The 23,353-nt window shown below is 41.1% G+C and overlaps 1 protein-coding gene across 1 annotated transcript in view; it reads right to left on the reverse strand.

The window, feature by feature from the left end:
* Positions 1-17,840: 17,840 nt before the first annotated feature.
* PDE3A (phosphodiesterase 3A, cGMP-inhibited) overlaps positions 17,841-23,353 on the reverse strand; it is a 93,729-nt gene continuing 88,216 nt past the window's right edge. Inside the window, exons 14-15 of the mRNA XM_010566106.1 lie at positions 21,631-21,871; positions 17,841-18,085 (exon numbers count right to left, since the gene is read on the reverse strand). Of these exons, the coding sequence (XP_010564408.1) occupies positions 17,841-18,085; positions 21,631-21,871 (486 nt within the window). The remainder of the gene's footprint in view (positions 18,086-21,630; positions 21,872-23,353) is intronic.

A 23,353-nucleotide genomic window follows, 5' to 3' on the forward strand; every position in this document is an offset into this window, starting at 1 on the left:
CTTGACTGCCCTTTCAGTGAAGAAATTTTTCCTAATATCCAATATAAACTTCCCCTGGTACAACTTGAGGCCATTTCCTTCTTGAAGAATGTCCAGCCTTCCTGGACTCCTTTGCCCTTCAGGACTGCCTCCCAAGGGACTCTTGTCAATCCGTCTCCTAAACAGGCCAAAGTCTGCCCCTTGGAAGGCCAACGTAGCCGTTCTGCTGACCCCCCTCCTTGCTTCTCCAAGAATCAAAGACTGCCATTTTGTGATCGCTATGCCCAAGACAGCCTCCAACTATCACATCACCCACAAGTCCTTCTCTGTTCGCAAACAACAGGTCCAGTGGGGCGCCTTCCCTAGTTGGCTCATTCTGTGTCAGGCAGCTCTCTTCCTCACGCTCCAGGAACCTCCCAGACTGTTTCCACTCTGCTATATATATTCTATCTCCAGCGGACTTCTGGTAAGTTGAAGTCCCCCATGAGAACAAGGGCTAGCAATTGTGAGACTTCTCCCAGCTGCTTACAGAGTACTTTATCTGCCTCTTCATCCTGGCTGGGTGGTCTATAACAGACTCCCACTGTGATATCTGCCTTGTTGGCCTTCCCCCCAATTCTTACCAATAAACGCTCAACCCTATTTTTAAGCCCATCATTAAGCTCTAGACAATCAAAACACTCCCTAACACACAGGGCTACCCCACTGCCCCTCCTTCCTTGCCTATCCCTTCTGAAGAGCTTACAGCCATCCATTGCAGCACTCCAGTTGTGCTTCGTCACACCAATGACACCTGAGAGCAAGTTCAGGTGGGTGACACTGCCCGAAGGACAGCTGCTGGCCATGCTCACAGCTTCTCTCTGCCTGGCACCAGGGCTCACAGCTGGGGCTCTGACACCTCCTCCTATTCCTGGCTCCAGGTGGCCAGACTGCGGGAGCCCTCTCTGGTGGCTCTGCTTTCTACCCCACCGAAAGCACGCCCGATAACTCACCTGTGACACAGTTTGGGCAGCAGTGGCACTCACCCTCCCAAGGGCTGGCATGTGGGGTTGTGCCCAACGGTCAGGTCCAAGGATGAGTCTGTCCCCGAGCATGCATACGGTGGGCTGAGCACAGCCAGGCAGTTCCTGAAGCAGCCCTCCACTCATTCAAACTCCAGGCAATGAAAAAAAAGTCCTTCCCCCCACTGGAAACTCCTCCGATTTGCAGTAAGCCTCCTTAGACATGCCTTTATTGTGTGTCAGCCCGCAGGCGTAGGAGCTGCACTTGCTAGAATAGGTGGACACAGGAGACTGGTACAGAGACTGTTTACCCATGAACCCAGCTAAAGGACATCCTCTCTGAAAGTCGACTCAACAAAGAGAGGAAGAAAAGCCAAATCTTACCTGGCAGCAGAAATCCCCAGAGATGGTGCCTACCAGTTTTCGCAGGTAAGCTCCCTCTATTGCTTATGCATACCCATACATGCATGCATGGGTGCTGGTCCTAGCTTAGAAGTGGGAAAAAATTGGAGGGGAAAACCACCTCTTAGAAATTACCCTGTCTAGGGATGGTACATCTTATACTGGAGGTAGAAAAAGGAAAAAGCATAAGGGTGGGGGAACTTGTTTTGTTTCTTGTTTTGCCTGAGCACTTGGTATTCGTCTCCCCCCCCATCCTCCTCCCCCACCTCCTCACTTTTTTTCTTCCTTTCTCCGCTCCTATCAGCTCCAGGACAGTGGGCACATGGGCAAAGCAAAGACACTGGGTGCCCTAGCTGGAAATCCTGAAGAGCATCTAAACCCTCCAGGGGGTATTTTTCTTTGTAAGTTGCTGTAAGTTTGATGGGGCACGTGACAAAGCTTTGTGGAGAGGGAAAAAAAAATTTCCTGATCTTCTTAATTGCTCTTTCCCAGGAAATGAAAGACTTCAAGGGGGAATGAACCAGAGAAAAAAAAAAGGGGGTGCGTGGGAGAAGATAGGATGTAGGGTGAACAGGTGATTCACAGATTTTTCCCATCCAGACCCGGGTCCTTCCTGCTATGTCCAGTATGCCCTGCTCCCCAAAAGCTGCAGGGCAAAGTCCCCATCAACATGATGCAAAACCAGAATGAGAAGACCCATTAGAAAAGAGGACAGAATTGCACAGGAGAGTCAGTCAAGTCCTTTGCCATAGTGAAAGCAAAAATTTGCAAACTTCATTCCCACCCTGTGTTTTTCCTGTCACAAGGTCATCGCTAGTGAAAGAGCAAGTTTGTGTAAACATGACTAGTTCCCAGAGGAGTTACTTGAGATGAGAGAGGCTATAAATCTTATGTCTTCTGCTAACCTGTGAGCTTTAACTATACAAAGGTGTTAAAACTATACTTTTTCCTTTCCCCTTCTTGCTCTTTCCCACCCTCTGCAGTAGGGAATGTTCCCATGGCAGCTAAAACCTCACTGACACTCAAAATGGTGCCGTGCCAAACACGGCGCATTGGAACAGGCTTCTACTTTCCTAGATTTAATACAAATCAGTATTCGTTCCTTCATTATATCTCCATTTTGGATTCTTAGTGCGGCTGGAATTTTATTACACTGCACATAATTCACATTTTGTACTTTAATGTGTCTTATATCCTTACTTGGCAGGTTTGGAAACTTGGAAATCTCTTTTCTCCTTTCCTAAGAGATATCAGGGTGCCTAATAGTCCACAGGAATTAGTGATTAGGAGAATTAGTGATTATGAGTTCCTTCAGCCTCTTTCAGAGAACAGCTTCTAGCCTGTTTCCTTCAATTTTTAGGAAAACTGAGTTTAAACAATACAGGAGCTGTACTAGTTTTGCCTGACCTTTAATCTTTGTTGCTGACCTTGTCTCCTTCAATGATTTCTGACACAGACTCCAGTTATTCTGCCACTGGTAGCCTTCACCACACTGTCCCTTAAAATAGGTGATGCCCATGTTCAGCACCATAAATTCTTTATATAAATCCCTTTCACGTAATACTCCAAACCCCCATTATGTTACAAATCATACTGATGAACACCAGGACACAGTCCTCTACCCTTACAGAAAAATGCCTAAAGAATGGGTTTATGTACTTTAAGATGAAGCAATGCTTTGAAGATCGAGGCCCACGAGATTTAGTGCAATCTTCTCATCTTTCCTGAATTTTTGGTTCATTGTAAAACCTCAGCATCAGTTTCCTATCACAGTTGGGCTTTCACTGGAATTTCTTTACAGAGCCTTCTCTGACTTCTTTATAAGTGTAGATAATATCTTAACTGGAACTTTATCAAAACCACGCTGGGGGAGGTATTTTCCATTATGGAAAGTTTTCTTACACCTTCCAGAAGAGCATAACCATTCCTTTATAAGCTAATTATAGCCGTTCCTCAGAAACGGTTGTATTTATGTCCTCTACAATACTTTTCCAGATGCTCAGAGTAAATGAATACAAGATCCTCACTAAAACTCAGTGAGTTCATCTGGCAGAGAAGGAAGTCTCATCCAGGTAGGAATTTATTAGTCTCCCAGGCCATGGATATCACATGGAAAGGTGATGCAGTACATCACCTGCTACAATTTACTAACAAGAACTGAGACAGGGGAAACGGATCACTACGAACTCCAATACAGTTGTCACTTTGTGTGTCACTTTTCAGTGCCTCCCACAGCAGAGCACTTCCCAAGCACAATGACACAAAACTCATTGGAAGTTTGCTAGACAATCAATCACACAAGAAAGGTTTTGGTTTCCCACAGTCCTAAAAGAAATTGCTCACTTATATATACTTATTCTATAATTGAAAAAAGCCTTTAAAGCAGTTACAGGACAAAGAACCAGACTAAAGCTTGTTCCTCAAGGTCTGTTTCTATTTTCTTAGCATTCCTACTTTGTATTAGTTACAGGAAATTAGAAGCCAGACCACCTTCATTTCTAAAGCATAGGGTTAAATTAATTACATTTACAAAGCCTAGTCTAGCCGTAGTGAATAGCTGTGACAAGAGTAATCTTGACTCAGATGTATCAGTACACTAACAACACAGCAGGTTTTTGGGTCAGTCTTTAAACCATCCAACAACAACAGATCTCTAAGATGTAGCTCCAGGGAACCAGCTGCTTCTTCTTCAAGCACATTTCTTAAGCAAATGCTAACCTTGTAAAGTCTCAAAAGAACCCCCCCAGTGGTCAGAAGCATGGAACTTTTCCCTTTGTTAAAGACATTTTTTAAAAACGTATTCCAACAGACTTATTTAAAACATAAGGGCCTGCTTGTAAAGATAAACTTTATACTGAAATCTGAATACACACATAACAGCTGCAAAGAAACATTTATTTTTATCTGATAGAAGGAAAATATTGACTCTTAAAAAAAGAAAACCAAAATGTATAAATGGAATTTTGATGTACCACATCACCTTAAAATCCAAACTTACCTGATTTCTATGGTCTGACAGAGAACACATTCCAAAGCCTTAATACTGGGTTGCAAAGCTACGTAGAAACTCTCAGTAGAATGAGTCCTCAACTACTCAGATTGACACTTGGCCAAATGCTCCTTTATTATTTTACTTATGCTAGCACATAAATATTCCAACCCTGAGCCGCTCTGCTGTGCCTGGAACGACTCACAGAGAAGGAGAGCCAGTCATGGCAGCAACTGCTTGTGGCCCAGAGTTCTCGTACTGCAATGATCTCCTAAACGCTCGGAGAGCTTAGCGCAGGAGCTAAGATGCAGCAGACAAGACCGAGAGAGCTGGCTAAATAGTAAGTATTATTCACATTTGAAGGAGAGGAACTGAACTGTTCATGTTTGCTGAAGGTCATGCAGGAAGTTTGTGCAGAGCTCAGGAAAAAACTCAAACAAACAGATCCAGATCTAGAATCCTTGTCCAGAGAGCAGGAAGCTCAAGGCATCACACCACTGTTGAGTCTGGAAGTGCAGCTGCCAGAATAAAGGCAACTTAGAAAGCATGATGGCTTGGAAGGAGCTGTTTCTTTCAAAGAAACAACTCTGAGTACTTAAATTTTAGTACAATTTAACTTTTGTAATGTATAAAAAAATTATTTCTGCTAGCTGTGATTCTTAGATAAATGTGTAGTTTGGAGTAAATGACAAGCAGATACACTGAAGACATTTACAGTTAACTAACAAAGCAATCCAGTTTCACTGCCTATATAATTTTAATTCCTTTAGCTATACTACTCCATTGCTATGGATTCATTATTTCTTGACATTAATTTTCCTCTTCTTTCTGTTGCCAATCCTAAGAACATACTTGGTAAGAACATAAATGTGTAGAAAACCTACTGTCAGAACAAACCTTGCATAATCATTCCACATGAAAGAACCAATGACAAATAATACACTTCAGCTGTTAGAAGCACTTGGGGACTGCCGTGAGAATTTCAGGCTTGAGGATAGTACTTCCTTGCCCAACTAAGGACTTCCAGATCTAGCCTCAAAGAACATTTTTCCTATCAAAGAACAGAAAAAGCAATAGAAAACTGTTCTAATTATTTTTTTGGACCTGGATAACTTATTATTAGGATATCCACACATCCTTCTGAGAAGTCTCATTACCCTGAGGTGCTCATCAAATTATTCCTGACGTTCAGATTTTCAGCCCCTTTCATGAGCCTCAGGAAGAAGAATTTTCCAAAACAGCAGTTGCAGTAAATGCATTTACTGTGCCTTGACCATAGAACAATACCACCTTTTCTATGCATGTTCTCCATGCTGGGTGCCTGAGGTAACGTACAGGAGCGTGCTCAGTGGCTGTAGGTTACCCTGAAAGCACTTGCAGAGGGGGTATAACAAGAAGAATGAATGAGAGATCCAGTGACAAGACACATCTCTTCAGGCCAGGAAGCATTTGTACCCACTGGAGCTTTGGGGAGAATTTTAATTTAGAAGAAGGTAATAAGAGAAACTGGAATTTGTCCAGACGCTAGGGATTAATACCTTTAATCTTAATAAAATCCCATAGCACTTTCTGTAATGCAGATAAGTTCTTTGAAGCAGGTTTAAACACAAAGGTTTTGGCTAGAAATGTGGAAAGAGAAAGTGTAAAGAATTTAACAGAAGAGTTTATTACACAGAAGGTGTTGAATTTGTAGAATATGATGCCTTTGGCAAGCACAGTAATAAACAATTGCCATGTGCAAAGGATTGTGAAGGGAAGTAATTTACCAGCAACAACAACAAAAGTCACTGTAAAAGAAGCCATCATGCACATCAAACAGGAACCTTCTGCTTTGTATTTCCTGGCTGCACACAAGCAGATGTTGCAGCAACCTTTTATCTGTATCAGACTTCCAAACTATCCCAGGTTATTTAGTGACTATAACTAGCGGTCTGGATTGGGTGTGACACAAGCCGTCAAAACCTTAGGTAAAACATTAAACTTGCACTTTTTCGCCCATGGCTCACAAATGAATGCAATGTTAGCATCACCCCTTGACTGTGAAGCTGTTCGACAAAGTAGCTGGCTTTGACAGTTTCCATCTCAGCATGCCAGATTTTTGGGATCCCAGCGTGGAGTGGTTAAAAATCTCCCTCGGATTGTGTGAGATGGCTACCCCAGAGCTACAGACCCCATCAGTCAGGGTAGCACCTGGAAGTCACACATCTGACTGTCAAAGTCATTTGCTGTTCTACTCCTACGTGTATCCAGGGAGTCCATGGTGGCATGAGGGTTAATGTCGATTTCCACAGGATTTTGGTGAGATAATTGAAGAAACATTAAAGAAAGCATTGCTAAACAGAGCGCCAAGAGTTCTCTGAGATTTCTATTTTTAGTGAAACATTTTAAGCGGTTTTAGCCAAGTGGATTTGCCTGGGCAATTGAGAGTAATTTGAACACCTGGAAAATGCAACATTTAATTGAGCTGCTACTGACTGTGCGTCATGGCCTCCTTTATGTTTTACCGAAAGCCCAGGAGAGGCATGCTCATGTGTGGTCTCATTAGTAGATTGACTGCTTCTGCCCTGTGTTTTATTGCTCATCTCTTCCCATGGGAACCTCTTGCTGTTTGAAGAGTTCCAAAGGGAGTTTGGTGATTTTCAAAGACAAGTGCATTCTCTACCTTGCTAGCCCCTACTCTTTGTGACGAGCAGTATTGAAGGGAAAGAGTTTTTCTTCGCTACTCCAGTTGTATGCTTCTCTGTGGGCAGCTGTGAATCTCTGCATCAAATAATTCCATGCTATGGAGTTACTAAGTGTTTGGGACAGACCAGCTGCAGGCTTAGAAGCAGTTCCCTTAGAATAGGTATAACCATATTTTACTTTTGTACCGGCAATGATCCCAACTAATTCCTTCCTAGTCACTGCCTGGTGCAAATTTCCTTACATTTTTGCCATTCAGAATTTAAGCTAGATGGCAAATAAACTGGTAGGACTTGAAAACTGACAGCCAGATATGCAGCTGATGTTTTCTGTATTTTGAAAGCTGTTAATTTTTAAGTTATAGGGAAAGAGGCTTTGAATACGTAGTTGATCCAGATAATTTGTATGCAGCCATTTCAAATGAGTTGCCTGAAGAGCTCTCCAGATCTTTGATGAAAGTAGGTAATAAAAAATGGGGAAAATACTTGCCAGCTGTAAGCTATAACTTTTTTGAAATTATAAACACTGAGCAAAGAAAGTAGCTAGATGTCAATTCTAGCCCACATTAATGGACTAGCAAAATCTTTCACTGAAGAATGACAGTATACTTACCAACATAATTGCAAGAAAATTGATTTCACTTACTGATGTCCCACTTTAACAGACTACTTCTGTGATTAAAAAGGAAAACACTGTTAAGGTAACACATTTCATTCTGCATTACTATGGCTGAATAGTACCATGTAATATAGACCACATACAATCAGTATGGTCCATACTAATTGGATTGAAAAGTACACAGATGACAGATGTTGAAATATTGGCCATCATTAAAGAAGGATGTTTATAATGAGGCCTTCCACAGATTGGTTGAGTCACACAGCATTTAACATGGGATTTATTAGTGATCCGAAATAAAGTGCAGAATTCTGCTGGTAAAAGTTGCAGGTAATCGGATACCAATAAACCTAAGCATGGGTCACTAACACGTACCGAGCAGGGCTGGCAGATGAAAAAGTAATTCAGTATGTACCAGCTTTACTGGATTTAAATGAGAGTTTGAAGAGGCTACAGGTCATTTGCAGTCTGGTGCTTAAACTGAAAGCTGGGCACTGAAAGCAAATTTGTTCAATAAAGGAAAAAGAAACACAGCAAACAGGATACCACAGAATTATATTTATGTTGTACATTTGTCTTCACATTGCAACATCCACATTGTTCATTTTGTGACAAGTATTTCTAATAATTTTGAATACATATTTACTGTATAATACATTTTACCAAGAGGCACTTCCAGTAATTCTGGCAAAAAGGAGCTTCATTATAGTGTCTAACTTACAAAACAGTAAAAATAAATAATGTTTATCTAAAAGATTTTTTCCTGTACAGAATCTATTTTGTACAAAACATTTATCAGCCATTAACTAAATCACTTAACAAATACTTGTGAAGAGAATATATTAAGTATTGCTACATGTATTGAGTGCAAGATACTAGTGAAAGGAAAAGAATTATTCTGTTTATGAAAATCACCTAAAAATACAAGGCCTTGTTCCTGAAGTGTTTAGAAAGGAGAAGCTTGGTTACAACAATATTGACAATATATAAATATAAATTAACGTATGTAGTACTTAGTGAAAAGAACACTGTGTTAAAAACTGGTGTGTACAAATCCTAAACAAGATGGCACTTCTGCATTGCCACTTTGGCTGGCAGTTATTTTTTAAAATATTGCTTCAAAAGAATTATAAAGGTACATAAAACCCTTTTCAAATAGGGCTGTATAAAATGACATTCCCCCCCCCCCCCACCTTTTGAAGTGAAAAAAATCAAGGGGGGATTAATTTTGAAGTACATGGGTGATTTGCGGAAACTTGCTACTAGAGCTGAGTCTGAATGAGCATCATAAAGTAATTGTGTCTGAGGCACAGCGCCCCGAGGTCCCAGGCCAGGAGTCAAACCTCATAGGATGGGATGTAAAATGATCAAATTTCTCAGTGTTTTCTGAAGTAAAAAACCTTTGGTTGGCCTTTTGTGAATTTGAAAATACAAAATTTGTATCATTTGGCCCCAAAATCTGGTGCAGGGGTCGAGTGCATCAATTATATTGATGCACCCAAAATTTTTACTCAGAAAGGGTTTTGACCTTGCCAGATTAATTTCTTGATTACTTTCACCAAAATGGGATTTAATTTTTTTTTTTAAAATCATATCTTGTATGTGATATACATACTCGCATATTGTCACCCAGATGGCCAAACTGTATTGGAAAACAATTATTTTTGAAAGGTACTACTCCCACAACTGGAGGCAAAGATTACAAAATGTGTTTCTGTTGGAAAATGTCCTAGATATTCTTCTATCAAAAGCACTAAAAAGAAAAAAACTGCCACCCGTCAGTGAAAATGTTAATCTGTTAAACAAACATAACCTACAGTATGAATCACGTATTTTTAAAAAGTGAACTTAAATTACTTTCCATCATGCAAACATCTTATACTGATTACTCAAGAAAAGAAGACTTAACTTTAGAAAAGGAATGACCAAATGTATGCTGACATGGTTGAAATATTAAAAATATCATCAACACCACATAACTGTTAACGCTGTCTTTGATCTTTTAGGATACCATCTGCAGTACTGTACTAAGATTTACGAACATCTAAAAATGAAAATTTTGCATTCAAATACAGATTTTCATCTTGTGTCAGAATCAGGCAGGAATTTTGAATAGGAAAGATAGCTTTAACAGATAACGGGCTTTCTACCTAAAGTACTATGTATACACATGGCAAACCCCTCACTGTTTTCTCTCTGATCAGATTAAAGACTTTTTTTTTTTCCTTTTTTATGAAAGCATGGGGGCAAAATGACTAGGCTCCGGGGGAAAAAACAGTAACAACAAACTCCCCAAAACTCAACCACCTTTAAATAAATATTTAAAAGCAAAGAGCAATTGCTAATTCACGTTAATTGTTTGTAAGTGTTCACTGTGGTAAATGAAGACGGCGTTGAAAACCAGAGCATCTAAGCCCACTGCCTTGGGGCTATCGCTGTGAGCAAACCACGGCGAGGTGGGCACAGAGTTGGATTACATGAAGGTATTTCTCCATCTGCTTTGACAACAGCCCTCTAAAATTCGGCATTTGTTCTTTACCTCCCCCAGTTCCTCCCCCCGTGCCGTGCCGTGCCGTGCTGCCAGGGACCCCACGGCATTTGCAGGCCAAGGGTGCCAGCGCGGGTCCCTCTGCCAGCCCAAGGAAAAGCAGGCGAACACACGCCTGCCTCGCCGGGGCCACAGCACGCGCCGTGTTTTGCTTATTTGATCTGGTTTCTACGGTTTTTGAATCAGGACAAGACAATTCAATTGTAAAGGGATACACGGTCCGCAGCTGTGGCAAAGTCCTATATACCTGCTCTTATGCTTCCACACAGACAGAAAACAGAAAGATTTGTTTCCCGTGTCCCGTTTCCATACCTCGAGCATACTGCAAGCACGGCTTTGGAAGTAAGAAACAACTGGCATGGGCTAACCACCTGAAAAGGTCAACTGAAATAAATATTATCTTTTTTTTTCTTCCTCTAGCACCAAGCAAAGTATTCTTTAATGAGGGAGAATTAAACTACTTCAGTCAAAAATTCTTCTCGGTTCACTATATCCTTCAGCTCGACAGACCACGGCCAAGGCCAGTTGGTTTTACCTGAAATCATCACCTTCCAGAAGGAATAGTTTTACATGTGCAAGCCCTCGGGGAAATTTTTGCATACACCTCAAGTGACGTTGGCAAGCTTTCAGACTGCACGATGCTTCTTATTGTTTCAGCTTTATCAAAGAAATATGGTTAACTAGCTCAAGCTTTTGCCCCCTTTTGTCATTGTGAAATTAAGACTCTCCAGAAGTACACCCGCATCCTCCTGCCCGCAGGCTCCTGAGGAGCTTGTATTGTCCTAAGAATTCAGGCAGGTGCTCATGCGGGCGACATCTGCATCCTACCAAGGAGGCGTGATGTATTTTTTCATCAAGAGAACACCTGCCTGCCAGGAAAATCCCACTAATGGCCTCTAAATAAATCATAATTAGGATGTAAATGGAGGATAACTCTCGCACTGCTCCCTCCAACACTGGGATTCAATAACTACCACAGCAGGGGCTAAAACACTGCTTTGATTTACCTCCAAAGGAATGTTGTTTTGCTAAATGAAAGTGATGAAATTCAAAGAAAGATTTATCACACTAAGTTGCTCTCAAAAGTACTGGTGCTATTTTGCTCTAATTAAAAGTTTGCCTCCAATAATCAGTATTTTTTGCTAGCTCTTCAAATGATTGCTTAAGACAGCTGTCACCTAATTTCAATTATTCCCCGATCTGTTAAAAAACACTGAACATTCATTTTCTTCAGGAGGCCTGGACAGTCTTATTTGTTGGCTCACCTAAAAATATGGGGGGGAAAAAAAAAAAAGATTCCCCCACCCTAGTTAATGGGAGCAATTATCTTCTCTTTAATGCTGCCACCATTTTGACTAATGCTGCAACATCAAACAGCAATTAAAACACAAGGAACTCCATGGTTACTTCATTCCAGTGGGATTATGTTTGATTTTGAAAGAAAGGGAAAATTAAGTGTGTTGCATAAAGTCTGTTTCATACTGGACTACAATTTCCTTTTCTCTTTCCTATGAATTGCCAGTTTGACTTTCTCCCTGCATGTCTACAACCCCATCAACTCGAGGACCTATTACACCAGTGCTGTGCTGCCAGCTGAGGAATACCCAAGTTCTCAGGCTCAGCGTCCAGGCCTGAGACTGGAAAGAGCAAGCGACCCTCCGTGCCTGCCTCCCAGCTGCGGTGCCTGCAGCAGACTGGGGAGAGGCACGTTCTCTGCGCTGTGCACGTGCCTCGATCTAATCTTCTGCCCATGAGGCCGTGGGATGCTCAAGAAATTCTCATACTCATCTTTAAATTGAAACCTTTCTTCCTTAAACACATAGTGCTGGAACATCTCAACCATAACAGTTCTTGCAAAAGTAATAGCAAATATTATATGTTTTTATAAATTACAGGTTTTCCAACAGTCAAAAGCCTCTTCCTTCAGAGAAAGAAAAGCCACAGACTGTCACTGCTGCCCTCCCAACCTACTGAACACTGTCAGATGGCTCAGCTCTAGAATGAACCACAGCACATCCATGTTGCCTCTCCCTCACTTGAATCTGCTGGTGCATCTCCTTGGGGTATTTGCTGGCCAAGCGCCTTGTGCTTTTTCTGGATCACAGCCCGGGATGCAGCTGGGTTTGCTGGGCTGCCCAGGCTCACACTGACTGGCACATCTGGCTGTGCCCATGGAAAGTCAGTGAGAGGGTGGACTCACACCTGCAACCATCTTCATCAACAGCAAAGCCCTCACCATCACCAGCACAGGACCACACCACACAGCCCAAGCAGGATGTGCCTGATAATTAATGGGACTTTGCACAAACACTTCATTAACACCTGGGACCAACCACAAACCTTTTGCTGCATTATACTTACGGCAAAATTTTCAAAAGTGCCTAAGGTTCTTTGAAAACCGACAAAATTCTCTAAGATCCCAAGTCCCACTAAAAGCTGGTGGGCCTCAGGCTGCCGAGGACCCCAACTGACAGCTACCCCACACCTACTCAGCTCACAGCTCACCAGCACGGGCATGGCACTGGGTGCGAATGCGCCCAGACTGGGCCACAGGCTGGGCAGTCCTCATGGGCTGCACCACTGACTGATGCTCAGTTTGGCAAGATCCTTGGCTTCTCCACACTGCATTCTACTTTCCAGGGCATTTATGAAGGAAGAAGAAGATGGCTGGAATTTCAGAAAAATTTTTGTACCTAAAAAGCAGACAAAAATTTAGGAGAACTTCCTAAAGAAAACAAATGAACTTAAAATCCAGCACGGAAAGCATAAAAAGGGAGTTGGGTACAGAATTTGCTTAGATGCCAAATGGTACTTTTAGAAGCATCTATCTGAACCTTTACAGACTTAACTTCCTTCCAAATTCAGACCATCAGGATCTTAAGAACTTCTAACAGTAGTACACTAAGGGTGAAAGTCCCAAATGCATCCACTCAAAAGGTCGTGAGCAATCACAGTCTTGGATTTTAACTTGATGATGATGCAGAGAGACGTTCACACATGATGTCAGGGTAAAAACTGATGAACAACTATCCCTGCATTGTTAACAAATGCAAACTACATCTGCCCTGGGAGCCTTTTACTGCCAGAATGTGAGCACCATTTGCTATGAGAGCCAGCACCCTGCACAAGGTCACAGGGGAGGCCATCGGTGACACACAGTGATTTCCCCAGCTTTCTGTAAAAAATTTCACTCCCACAGAAGGGGAGTTCAAAATGTTGCCAAGAGCACAGTAGGATCCCTTTTTCCTAGTAGATTCTTTCAACTTACTTCTGATGCGTGGCTTGCAGCATTGCATCAAACACCATCTTTCTACTGGAGGAGGCATATGATTTTCAGAGATGAGTGTCAACATGCTCTGTACATTAGCTCAAAACAAATCAAGAAACGCCAGGTTCCCTCAAGAATTAGACCATAAATAGTAAATTATGGTCCTTTGAACATGGTGGAAATTATTACTTCTAGACACAGGTATTTTGGGATTCTTGGAAACGAAAGTCTTAGACTCCTCCTAAAAGAAAAGGCAATAAAATAAATGGTTTGGGGCTTTCACACTCTCTACTCCCATGTGTTCCTTCTGCAACACGAGCATAAAGAGAAAAGTTATATTCCACAATGAACAGCATGTGACTATCAAGCAAACTGGGAATATGGGGACAAAAGGGTTTATATGTGATGGGCAGAGTGCTTTTCTCACTGCACTGGGGGCTGCAAGCACTGCAAAAAGTCCCTTATTTAAGGGAACAGCAAACTTCTCTTAGACTAGAAGGGAGCAGGATCAGTCACCAGGTGACATTACAGTGGAGAAACCAAAATATCCAATGGGAAAAAATAGTCCAATCTTTCTCTTCCTGTTTTTAAAGAACTGGAAACTAAAATACGTAAATTTTTTGTTACTGCAAAACACCGTTTAAATGGGGCTTGCTTTCCCTAGTATCTAACAAACCTCTTTGCATACTATATATACCAGAAACCCAAATCAACATTGTAAACATCCCCCCTGAAATCTGAGCACTTTGCTGACAGAATACAATTAGTTTTCTTCTCCCCTCCCCTCCCCCCAAATATTGCACAGGTTGTGGTTTATTTGGGGTTTGCAACACAAAAGGACTGCACAAAGTGGAAAACTGTCAAGGTCTAGCCTCCAAAAGGTTGCTGCAACTGCAGGTCAAAAGCTTTGCCTCCTTCGGACTAGAAACTATTACAAACCCCCTAAAATATTACCTGCTTCATTATCTAGTAAAAACCCCAAAGCAAAACAATGGTATTCACGTTTGATACAAAATCTCTCTGGTATTTTCTTTTGTATTAAATTTAAGCCAATCTGGGAAATTTCCTGATCAATGCCTGCCAAAAATGCTCTGCAAAGACTGAAAAACAGATTCATAAGGAGTGGACACCTGCAGAAATTGGATTCTATTAGTAACTATTTGGAGTGCAAAAATAAGTCACCTCTTACCAAGTTAACCACTCCCAGCTAATTTAGCTTCTTCACTGGTATTCCTTCCAGTTTGGATAAAATCAGTGATCATTCTGATTTTAAGCCTGTCAGCAACTCCTTCACTGCAAAAGACCTGAGTTAATCAAACTGTACCCACAAACAGGCTTGTGTAGCAATGCAGTAACAATTTGTGACAGCTGCTTTGGCAATATAGAAAAAAATCTTAACAGATTAGAAGCTGACAAAGATTTTACCTAATGGCAACCAAAACTGATGACTAGGAAAAATAGAGTAATTCCATTTCAGCACATTTTTAGGTTAATTTTTCTTAGTTCAACCCTGTGTATGCCTGCTTAGAGGAGTATGTGGAAGTCCACTTGTGGGATTTCACCTCATTCTTGAATGCCTCTGTGTAATTTTACCAACTGGGTAGCCACTAACGCTTTCTGCCGTAACTTCTTTTTTTCTTCTTTTAGCAAAGGCAATATAAAAATCAATATAAAAAATCCAGTCCCAGTGATCATGCACTGAAAATGGAGAAAAAAGTGCTTGGAGATGTGACATTTTAAAGCATCTCTGTAAGTTTAATTTTTAAAGGACAGAAGGAGGCATATTAAATTCTTCTCATACTATAAGGTATGCATATCAATTGTACAAGAAAACCCCAAATAAAATGATTAATCAAAGTAACTGAAGAGGTGTGAAAAGAGTGCAAGATGGAATTGGTGGAGACTTGCTGAGACCTCGGAGACATCTTTTTTTCTATTGAATGAATTCTGCTATGTCCTTTCCCTTTAAAGTAATAGTGCAATTTGGATCTTCGCTTTTCTGATTTAATTGAAAAACACTTAATAAATATTTATGCTGCTAAGAGCATTCAGAGCCATGCTCTAGAGTCACTCTGTCAAAACACAAATGCCTTCTCTACTGGTAAGAGTAGGATGGGACAATATCAGGCAAATGCAACCTGTAAGAAACCAAAATCCTGTTTTCCAGCAAAAGCACACTCTAACAGAAATGCAAAGCAAAAAGAAACTCTGAAGTGGTAACACACATGCTGATTTGCTTTGATAGAGAATGTTTTCCAACATTTTTGGGGAGGTATCAATAGGATCATGAAATGTGGTGAATGCGTAAGGATAGCAGAAAGTGATGGATGCAATGTCAGAAATTTAATATAGAAAGGACTTCTCCTACAAACTCTTCCTTTCACAAGCATTCTTACTCACACAAGCAATCCTCTTCTTGGCAAGGGGCTGCAGGATCAAAATATAAAAAGCATACATAGTCAAATGATTTTTGAGAGAAACTGAACTGTATATATATATATTCTTTTTTTGGGGGAACAAAACTCTAAATTTTGTTGTATTGGTTGGTGCTGCCAGTCCCAAAGAGCATTAATATTTTAAAGCCTTGATCCTGTAGACCACTGGCTTCCCAGAAGGGTCTATACAAATTACTCAAGACTTTATTTGTTGGGTTTGGAAATGGCTACACTGTATAAAAATGTTTTTGTATTTATTTTTTAAAAAATTAGCTTTACAAAAAGACTTTTCCCTTTTTTTCTTTTTCTTTTTTTCTTAAAGATATCATTATCTACAGGAACCCATAAAAATTTTTCCATATTTACATCTAGATAGCTAATCATTGACAAATATAATATTGTGAAATAAAATATTGAAAGTGAATATCCAACCTTTTAAATAGACATTTGGCTCACAGCATAAACAACAGAGAAAACAAATAAACAGAACCAAAAAAAAGATCTGCTCTTCTTACAGGCCCGATCTTTTCCTTTCTCTTAAAAAAAAAAAAAAGAAAAAAGAAAAAAAGTATATTGGTGGTATCAAACGCTGCTTCTAAGCAGAATGCCAGCAACAAACTGCTCCCATCCAGCACGTCACACTGAAAAACCAAGTTCTCTGAAGCTCATGTGAGTGGTTGCTGAGACATACGAGTGTCCGGCCGAGGCAGGACCGGCACCCGTCCCCCACGCTGCTCCTAATGCATCGTCTGCCTCTTATTCTGAGGAAGGGTACGGCCCCCGCACTCCCCTTCTTTTGCTCTCAAGAGACGTAGTTCAGCTTCGTTCTTAAATGGTATATTTGGCCACTGATGCACGGAGGCATAAGGTCAGGGGAGGAAGATGACGGCGTGCCCCTGGTTTCCGAGCACGCACACGCATTTGCTCTCCGTTCGCTCCTGCCCAAACACGCACACCGCCGCACACAGCGTTCACCCGCTCCCACGCACACGGAGGGCCAGGTCCTCTCACGGGGAACAGACCAGCGCGCCACACAGCCCCTCGTAACCCCCTTTGGGAAATAAATTTCCCGGCAGCTCCCTTTCGCCAGCAGTCTGGGGAGTGCCGCGGAGGAGGAGGAGGAGGAAGAGGAGGAGGCGCAGGAGCCCGCACAGCCGATGGGGCCAGGCCAGCAGCCCCGGGCCACCGCGGCCCCTGCTGAAAGGCTGCTGGCTGCAGCTGGAGTGCAAACTGGGACTTGGAGGGCTACGGGGAACGCAAAGCTCCTCAAAATGGTCTCCGGTTCCCTTGTGGGCACAAATGCTCTAAAATTCAGGCCTTCTGTTTTTTGTCGCGTACTGGGACATGTGCTACAGCTAGTGTAATAAGAACTCAAACTATGCTATATCACGTTACATCCACTCACGCTCGCAAACACCCCCTCACGCACACGTATCTGTTGGCAGGATATATCAGCATTCATATAAAGCTCTGGAACTTTTATCCCTTGGCATTAAGAGCAAAAGCTACTTAACTGGTACCTTACTGTTAACTGCAAATGTGCTTTAGAAGCAGCATTTCCTTAGATAACTTCCTTCTGTAAATATCACAGTGACCATAATATACCATTAAATGTATTTTGCTGAAGTGTGCAGCCAATAACCCTGGCTATATATATATATATATATATTTATATAATTCCACCCACCCCCAAATCTCTTTAAAGAAAGTCTGTAAAAGCCGGTGTCGCAGTGTGAAAGCTTCCTTGAGCATAGGAGTTTAAACAATGTACCTCACCATAAAAAGGAAAAAGAAACAAATTAAACAGCTGTAGGCGCATTATCCCATACTTCTACAGTGTTGTGTCTAAATGCTGTGCTGGCTTGAGAAAGAGTCTGTGCACGAGTCAATCTGTCTTAAAATACTGCTGTAAATATTGTCATTGGTTTGGTTCTACAGTTGCGTTCTCCTCTTCATCCCTCTTGGGCTTCCCTTTCTCCTCCTCCTCTTCCCTGATGGCCTGGATTTGTTCTGAAGACTGGTGCAGCGTGGATTGCTCCACGCCTTGCTTCTCTGTCCCAGCTAACCTCTCCTCATCCTCAATTACTTTCTTCCACATTTTATGGTTCTGAAGCAGGTGCTGAGTGATCTGACAGTAGATTTTCCTCCTCTTGAACTTCTTTCCTGTAAAATACCATGTGACATTAATGTACTGTGTTCTGTGAGAGAAGAAAGAAAAGGGACTGAAGGTGTAGGAAGCAGACAGGGTGCGCTAGGACATATAGGAATTGCACCAACAGATTTTTAAAAACACAAACTTAAACAGTCTTAAAATTCAGAAAGCTATGCCTCTCCAGACCTCTGGGAAAGCAAACTGGTTTCCTGCACAGTTTGAGCCCCAGCTTCATCCCATCACAGGTTGCATGCTGTCCCTGACTATGCAGCTCACAGAGACATCTAGTGCTTGAATGATTATGCATAAAGCATGTTGCTGAGCTGTTTCTGCTCATTTTTGTATATCAAGTACTTAAAGACTGATCAACCTACTCCATAACACATACACATCAAATTCTGTGCCCCCACCCACAATGGATCCTTGCTGATTGCCTTAGGAAGAAAGATCCTGATTTTGTTTTCTCCACATTTTACCTTTGATCTGAGCTGTAGAAGGATAACGAATGAGCAAGCATTAGTAATTAAAGGAGGGAACCCACTCCTATATGCCCTTTTCAAAGTCAGGGATTTATCACTCCACCATTGCAGTAGAGACAACCTTAAAGCCTTTGCACAACATGGCTTCGGCAATGGAGTCTGACCACTGAAGATGTAGTCTTACAGCTGAATACTAACAGGGAGCTCGCTTGTCTTTGTTTCTGAAGCATCAGTCCATTGCTGTTAACCTATAAAATGTTTTTGCCACTGGTAGTTCTCATGGCTCCTGACACAGCTGCGCTACAAGTGTTTTGCTGTCTGAAGTGTGTTTTTTTCTTTGTCAATACAATCTGTCCAACGCAGATTGTTAACTCCTTAACAGTACAAAGCTCGAAAATTTTCCCTGGTTGTTAACAGTGGCAACGGCCATCACAGAACTGAAATAATAACCCCTCCAAAGACAACTGCCCATTTCTTTTTTAAAGAAGGTGATGTAGAAGAATGTTTTGTACCAAATAAATTTGTGTGGATTAGTATTTGCAGGTTGCCTGAAGTATGTCTGTGTCAGGATCCAAAACGTTTAGCCCTTGAAGCTTTTGAACTGGAAACAAAGAGCTTTTCACTGAACACAGACCAAATCCAACTCAATCCTTCATTAGAAAGTCCTTGGTTCCCTGTAGGAAACCTTCAGGTTCAGCACTAATAGGAAGCCCCTACCCTGCCAATGCCGCAGCAGGACATTCTCTCCTGGGTTTCCCGGGTGACCCCGCATCTTGCTGCTCTCTGCAGACACCAGCGAGCGCTTGCTGTGGTGTTAAAATCTGTCTGAATCACTAAAGACTGAGCCTGTTTAATTCTTATACTTGCATCAGAACTTTGGGGGAATTACATACTCCTGTATAATAATAAAAACAATTTTAAGCTACCTTACGGTTTTATAACTCTTAAATTTATCTCAACTGCTTTAGTGAATTATCAGCACCCAGGTGAAGTGTTTTCTGCCACAATTATATTTCCACCTGCCTAAAAGGCATTTCCATCAAGAAAAAGAGCTTTGTCAACATCTATACAACCTTTAATATCTATGCATCTGACATCTCAACCTTTTATTTTGTTTTATTGAGAAAGTTTTAAACATACAAAATTGTGTTAATCATAGGTACAAACTTCTAACGACCTGTAAGACCCCTATATCAACACAAACAATGCTGTTGATTCCTGATTCAGATCCACACAGTCACAGAGAATTTAGGGAACCAGAAGAAAACAGTTTGTAACACATTGGTATGATCGAGAAGATATGTACCCCACATTTGGTAAGAAGGAAGTAGGAATAATTTGTTTGGATATTTCAAAACTCTGATACATTCATTTTTAAGGTTTTGAAAAAGATAAAGAGCCTAAAAGCACCAGGTTGAATAGTAAAGTACTGTCATGGAGGAGAATGTGAAAAAGAAAACAGAAGACAACTAAAAAATGGTCTGTTTTCAATGTGACAAGGGTTAATAATGGTCTGTGCTTTAAACCTGAAAGCAGCATTGTTAGACTTGACTAGCAGTGATAAAGAAGATAAGTGAACAGAGAAATGAGGTGAAAGGAAACTAAGGATTTCAAAGTAAGGTTAGACACTCCAATGGATAAACGAGAACATCCTTCATCTTTCTTTTTAATACAGCAACATCGGTTTCAGGCTTTGGGGGTCTATGTTGGTGACTAATTGCGTACGCTTTCCCCCAGCAGGCAATTCCATAAATGCCAATCTGCCACAGAAACATATGGCTCTGCCTGCTATTAAGAGCTGACAGATCATAAGGTGCTAAAATAAACTTGTGTGTGCTATAATACTTAATGCTTGCTGTTCTCAACAACATTTTTTTGTGCATGTGAACCTGCTAAACTTAAAATATGTGCAAATGTGTGTGTGTGAACAACAGCAATAATTTCTTAATTACAAACCGTATAGCCCTGGATCTTAGTAGAGATAAAAGGTCAGTTCTACACATCAGGAGATGTAGATTTTAGTTCCACGTCCTTAGGTGGACAATACAATCGTCAAATCTTTCCACTTCTCAGCCTCCCAACAGAAAATAGGGATGATACTCAGTAGGGCATGAAAGTGTGTAGGAATGAACAGAAAAAGTGAAGCTGTTAAGAGGAAAAAGCTATGTATCAGAATGTCATTTGCACACTTAAGGCTGGTGCTTTCTAGAAGGATTAGATATAGGGGAGGGAGAGAAAGATGACCCAGAGGAAGGAAATAAAAGAACAGTAGTAGGAAACTCAGAGGGAGGAGGAACAGGAGAGAGAGGAACAGGCAACTCATGCAGGATTAAACTGGTAAAAGAAATAGGTCTATAGCTGCAGCCTTTTCTCTTAAAAATTACTTCCAATGAGTTCCCAAGAACTACTTTCAAGGTACAAAGTTTTCCTCTCAGTATGACAGATGTCAGCACTGTTGCCCTTCTGGAGGAAAGGCTGGAGACTATCAGCTTGAGTTACTGATTAGCCAGAAGGGCCAAGTGATGCAGTTCCCAGCACACAACACAGCAATGCTCAGTGCCGATTCTCTCCACTCTTCTCCACACATTATGTTGTGCTGAGGAGGTCTGCATTAAAATACTTCCGTTGAAAAAAACTCTTTTACTGCATCATCATCTCAGAGCCTCATTCCATTATTCCTGTACATCATGCTAACTCATGGAAATGATGAGTGCTTTCCTCAAAAAATCATCTCCCAACCATCCTTTCTTCAACTGAAATTGTTGCAGTCTGCAAACATCAGTGCTGAAACAGTCTAAAAAGCCCTCACACAGATGGGTGATCCATCACCAGAAACCTCGACTGAAGGTAGAAATGAGTAGTAGATATGAACAGCAATGCGTATGAGTCCTGAAATCATGGACTGTCTCCATTACCACCGGCTTCACTAAGGACAGCACTGAATCACTGTAACTGTGGAGAGTCCCATGTTGAACCTGACCAGCTCATGGTCTCTATGCTTTTACAATATGGCTGCTTAGTTTTTGGTCACAATATGGAACTTGCTCCATTGAAAAATCTAAGTGTGAACAACTTACTGGATTCAGCATTTTCACAAGTTTCCATTTCTGCTGTTTCTTCCTCTTCGTGCTCATCAGTGTCTCCTGATTCATCACTATCTTCTATCCATTTTCCTGGCATCAGCCCCGCTGAGTCATAAGAGTTACATAGTGGTCCCACAATGTGAGTGATGAAAGATTCCTGGAGGTGTGCCAGCTGAGGAGCAGAGCGATCCATGAAAGGACTGATTGGCAAGCCCAGGCTAGCCTCTTCATCACCCTGGAGATGAAAAATAGCAATAATGTCTTTGAAGTAAATGAAACAAAACCATGTCATGAAAAGGAATAATGCACATCAAACCACTTAAAAACGATGAAAGAAAAATAATTCAACTCCAATGGCACTTCCATAGTACGCCAGCATGACACTACCACAGTGCCATCACGTCAAATGGCTAATGGAAGTTACAGCTCTTTTCTTGTAAGAGGACCCACTACTGATAGTGTGAATTTAACAAGGATGTTAGCTGATGACTGCAAAATGATGCCCACTGCCCTTGTCCTGTACTTTTACACTGTGAGTGTGCAAATTTGAAATATTATTTTCTTTCTTTCTTGACATTATTTTCAAAAAATCCCTTCTGATTTTGTGATTTTTAGCTCACAACAACCTTGTAATTAGCCACGTGTTTGCAGGGAACAAGACTGAACTTCTACAAGCAAGGCTTATCTCATTGAACTAGTTTTCTTATTAATTTTGTCCTTACTATACATAACATGGAGAGGTCCTCTTGGCTTTGGGTCATAAGTACTTGTTTTCCAGGACTATTAGAATGATCCCTATGAAAGCATGGGTTACTCAGAAGTAGTAAACCTTTCCCATAAAGCTTTTTGCTAGCTTTTCTTGGGGAAAGAGGGTAAAGAAGGGGTATAGGAAGACTTTTTTCTCCCTCCTCTTATGATGTAAAAGAAAGTAAAACTTTCTTGCAGAACCAAGTCTGATATATTCACTCACTCCTATTACAAGAAAGCTTCTGATGGTATCAGTGAGTTTTCAGCTGAGTAGACATGTCAAGACTGGATGCCACCTCTCCAGGAAAAAATATCTAATCCCCCTAATCAAGCCTGATATACAAATTAATGTTTTAATACAATACAGAGATCTATATTTGAGAATAAAGATTAGAATTTGGAGAGACATTTTCAATTTCCATTATATTACAGATTGCCTGAATTTATCTCCTTGTAACCTAAATTTTCCAAAAGTCATGGACAATATATCTGGTCAACACCCTGTTGATATCTGGGAAAGCCAAAGAATGAGAGTTAAACTTTGAAGCATGTATGACAAATGTCTCATTTCCTTGTGTTTTGTTTTGTTACTTTTATAATAACCCACCCCGAAATGTTATGTTCAATCATTAAATGCAAAATATTAGTGTTAACAAAACACTGAAACATGCCATTCATTCCTGAATTAGCAAATAAATTAAGAAGAGGTGGCTGCTCTCTCTTCTTTACAGTAACATGTCTGAGATTTCCTGGTTGTGAGCTGTCAGTAGTGGGAAGAAAGCTGACTGTTGAAATGTTTACAAGTTCTTTTTTCATGTTCCATTAAAACATGATTTATTATGTGAAACATCCTGCAGTGCATTTTTTGATTCTTTTTCATATGCCTAACCTGTCTTCAAATAAGTACACTGAGCATGTGGAGGGAAGAAAAGGAAACAGTCACAATATGACAGGATCTTGAATGTTTCTA

Source organism: Haliaeetus leucocephalus, unplaced genomic scaffold (assembly GCF_000737465.1).
Source record: "Haliaeetus leucocephalus isolate CR32 unplaced genomic scaffold, Haliaeetus_leucocephalus-4.0 Scaffold206, whole genome shotgun sequence".
Classification (NCBI taxonomy): domain Eukaryota; kingdom Metazoa; phylum Chordata; class Aves; order Accipitriformes; family Accipitridae; genus Haliaeetus; species Haliaeetus leucocephalus.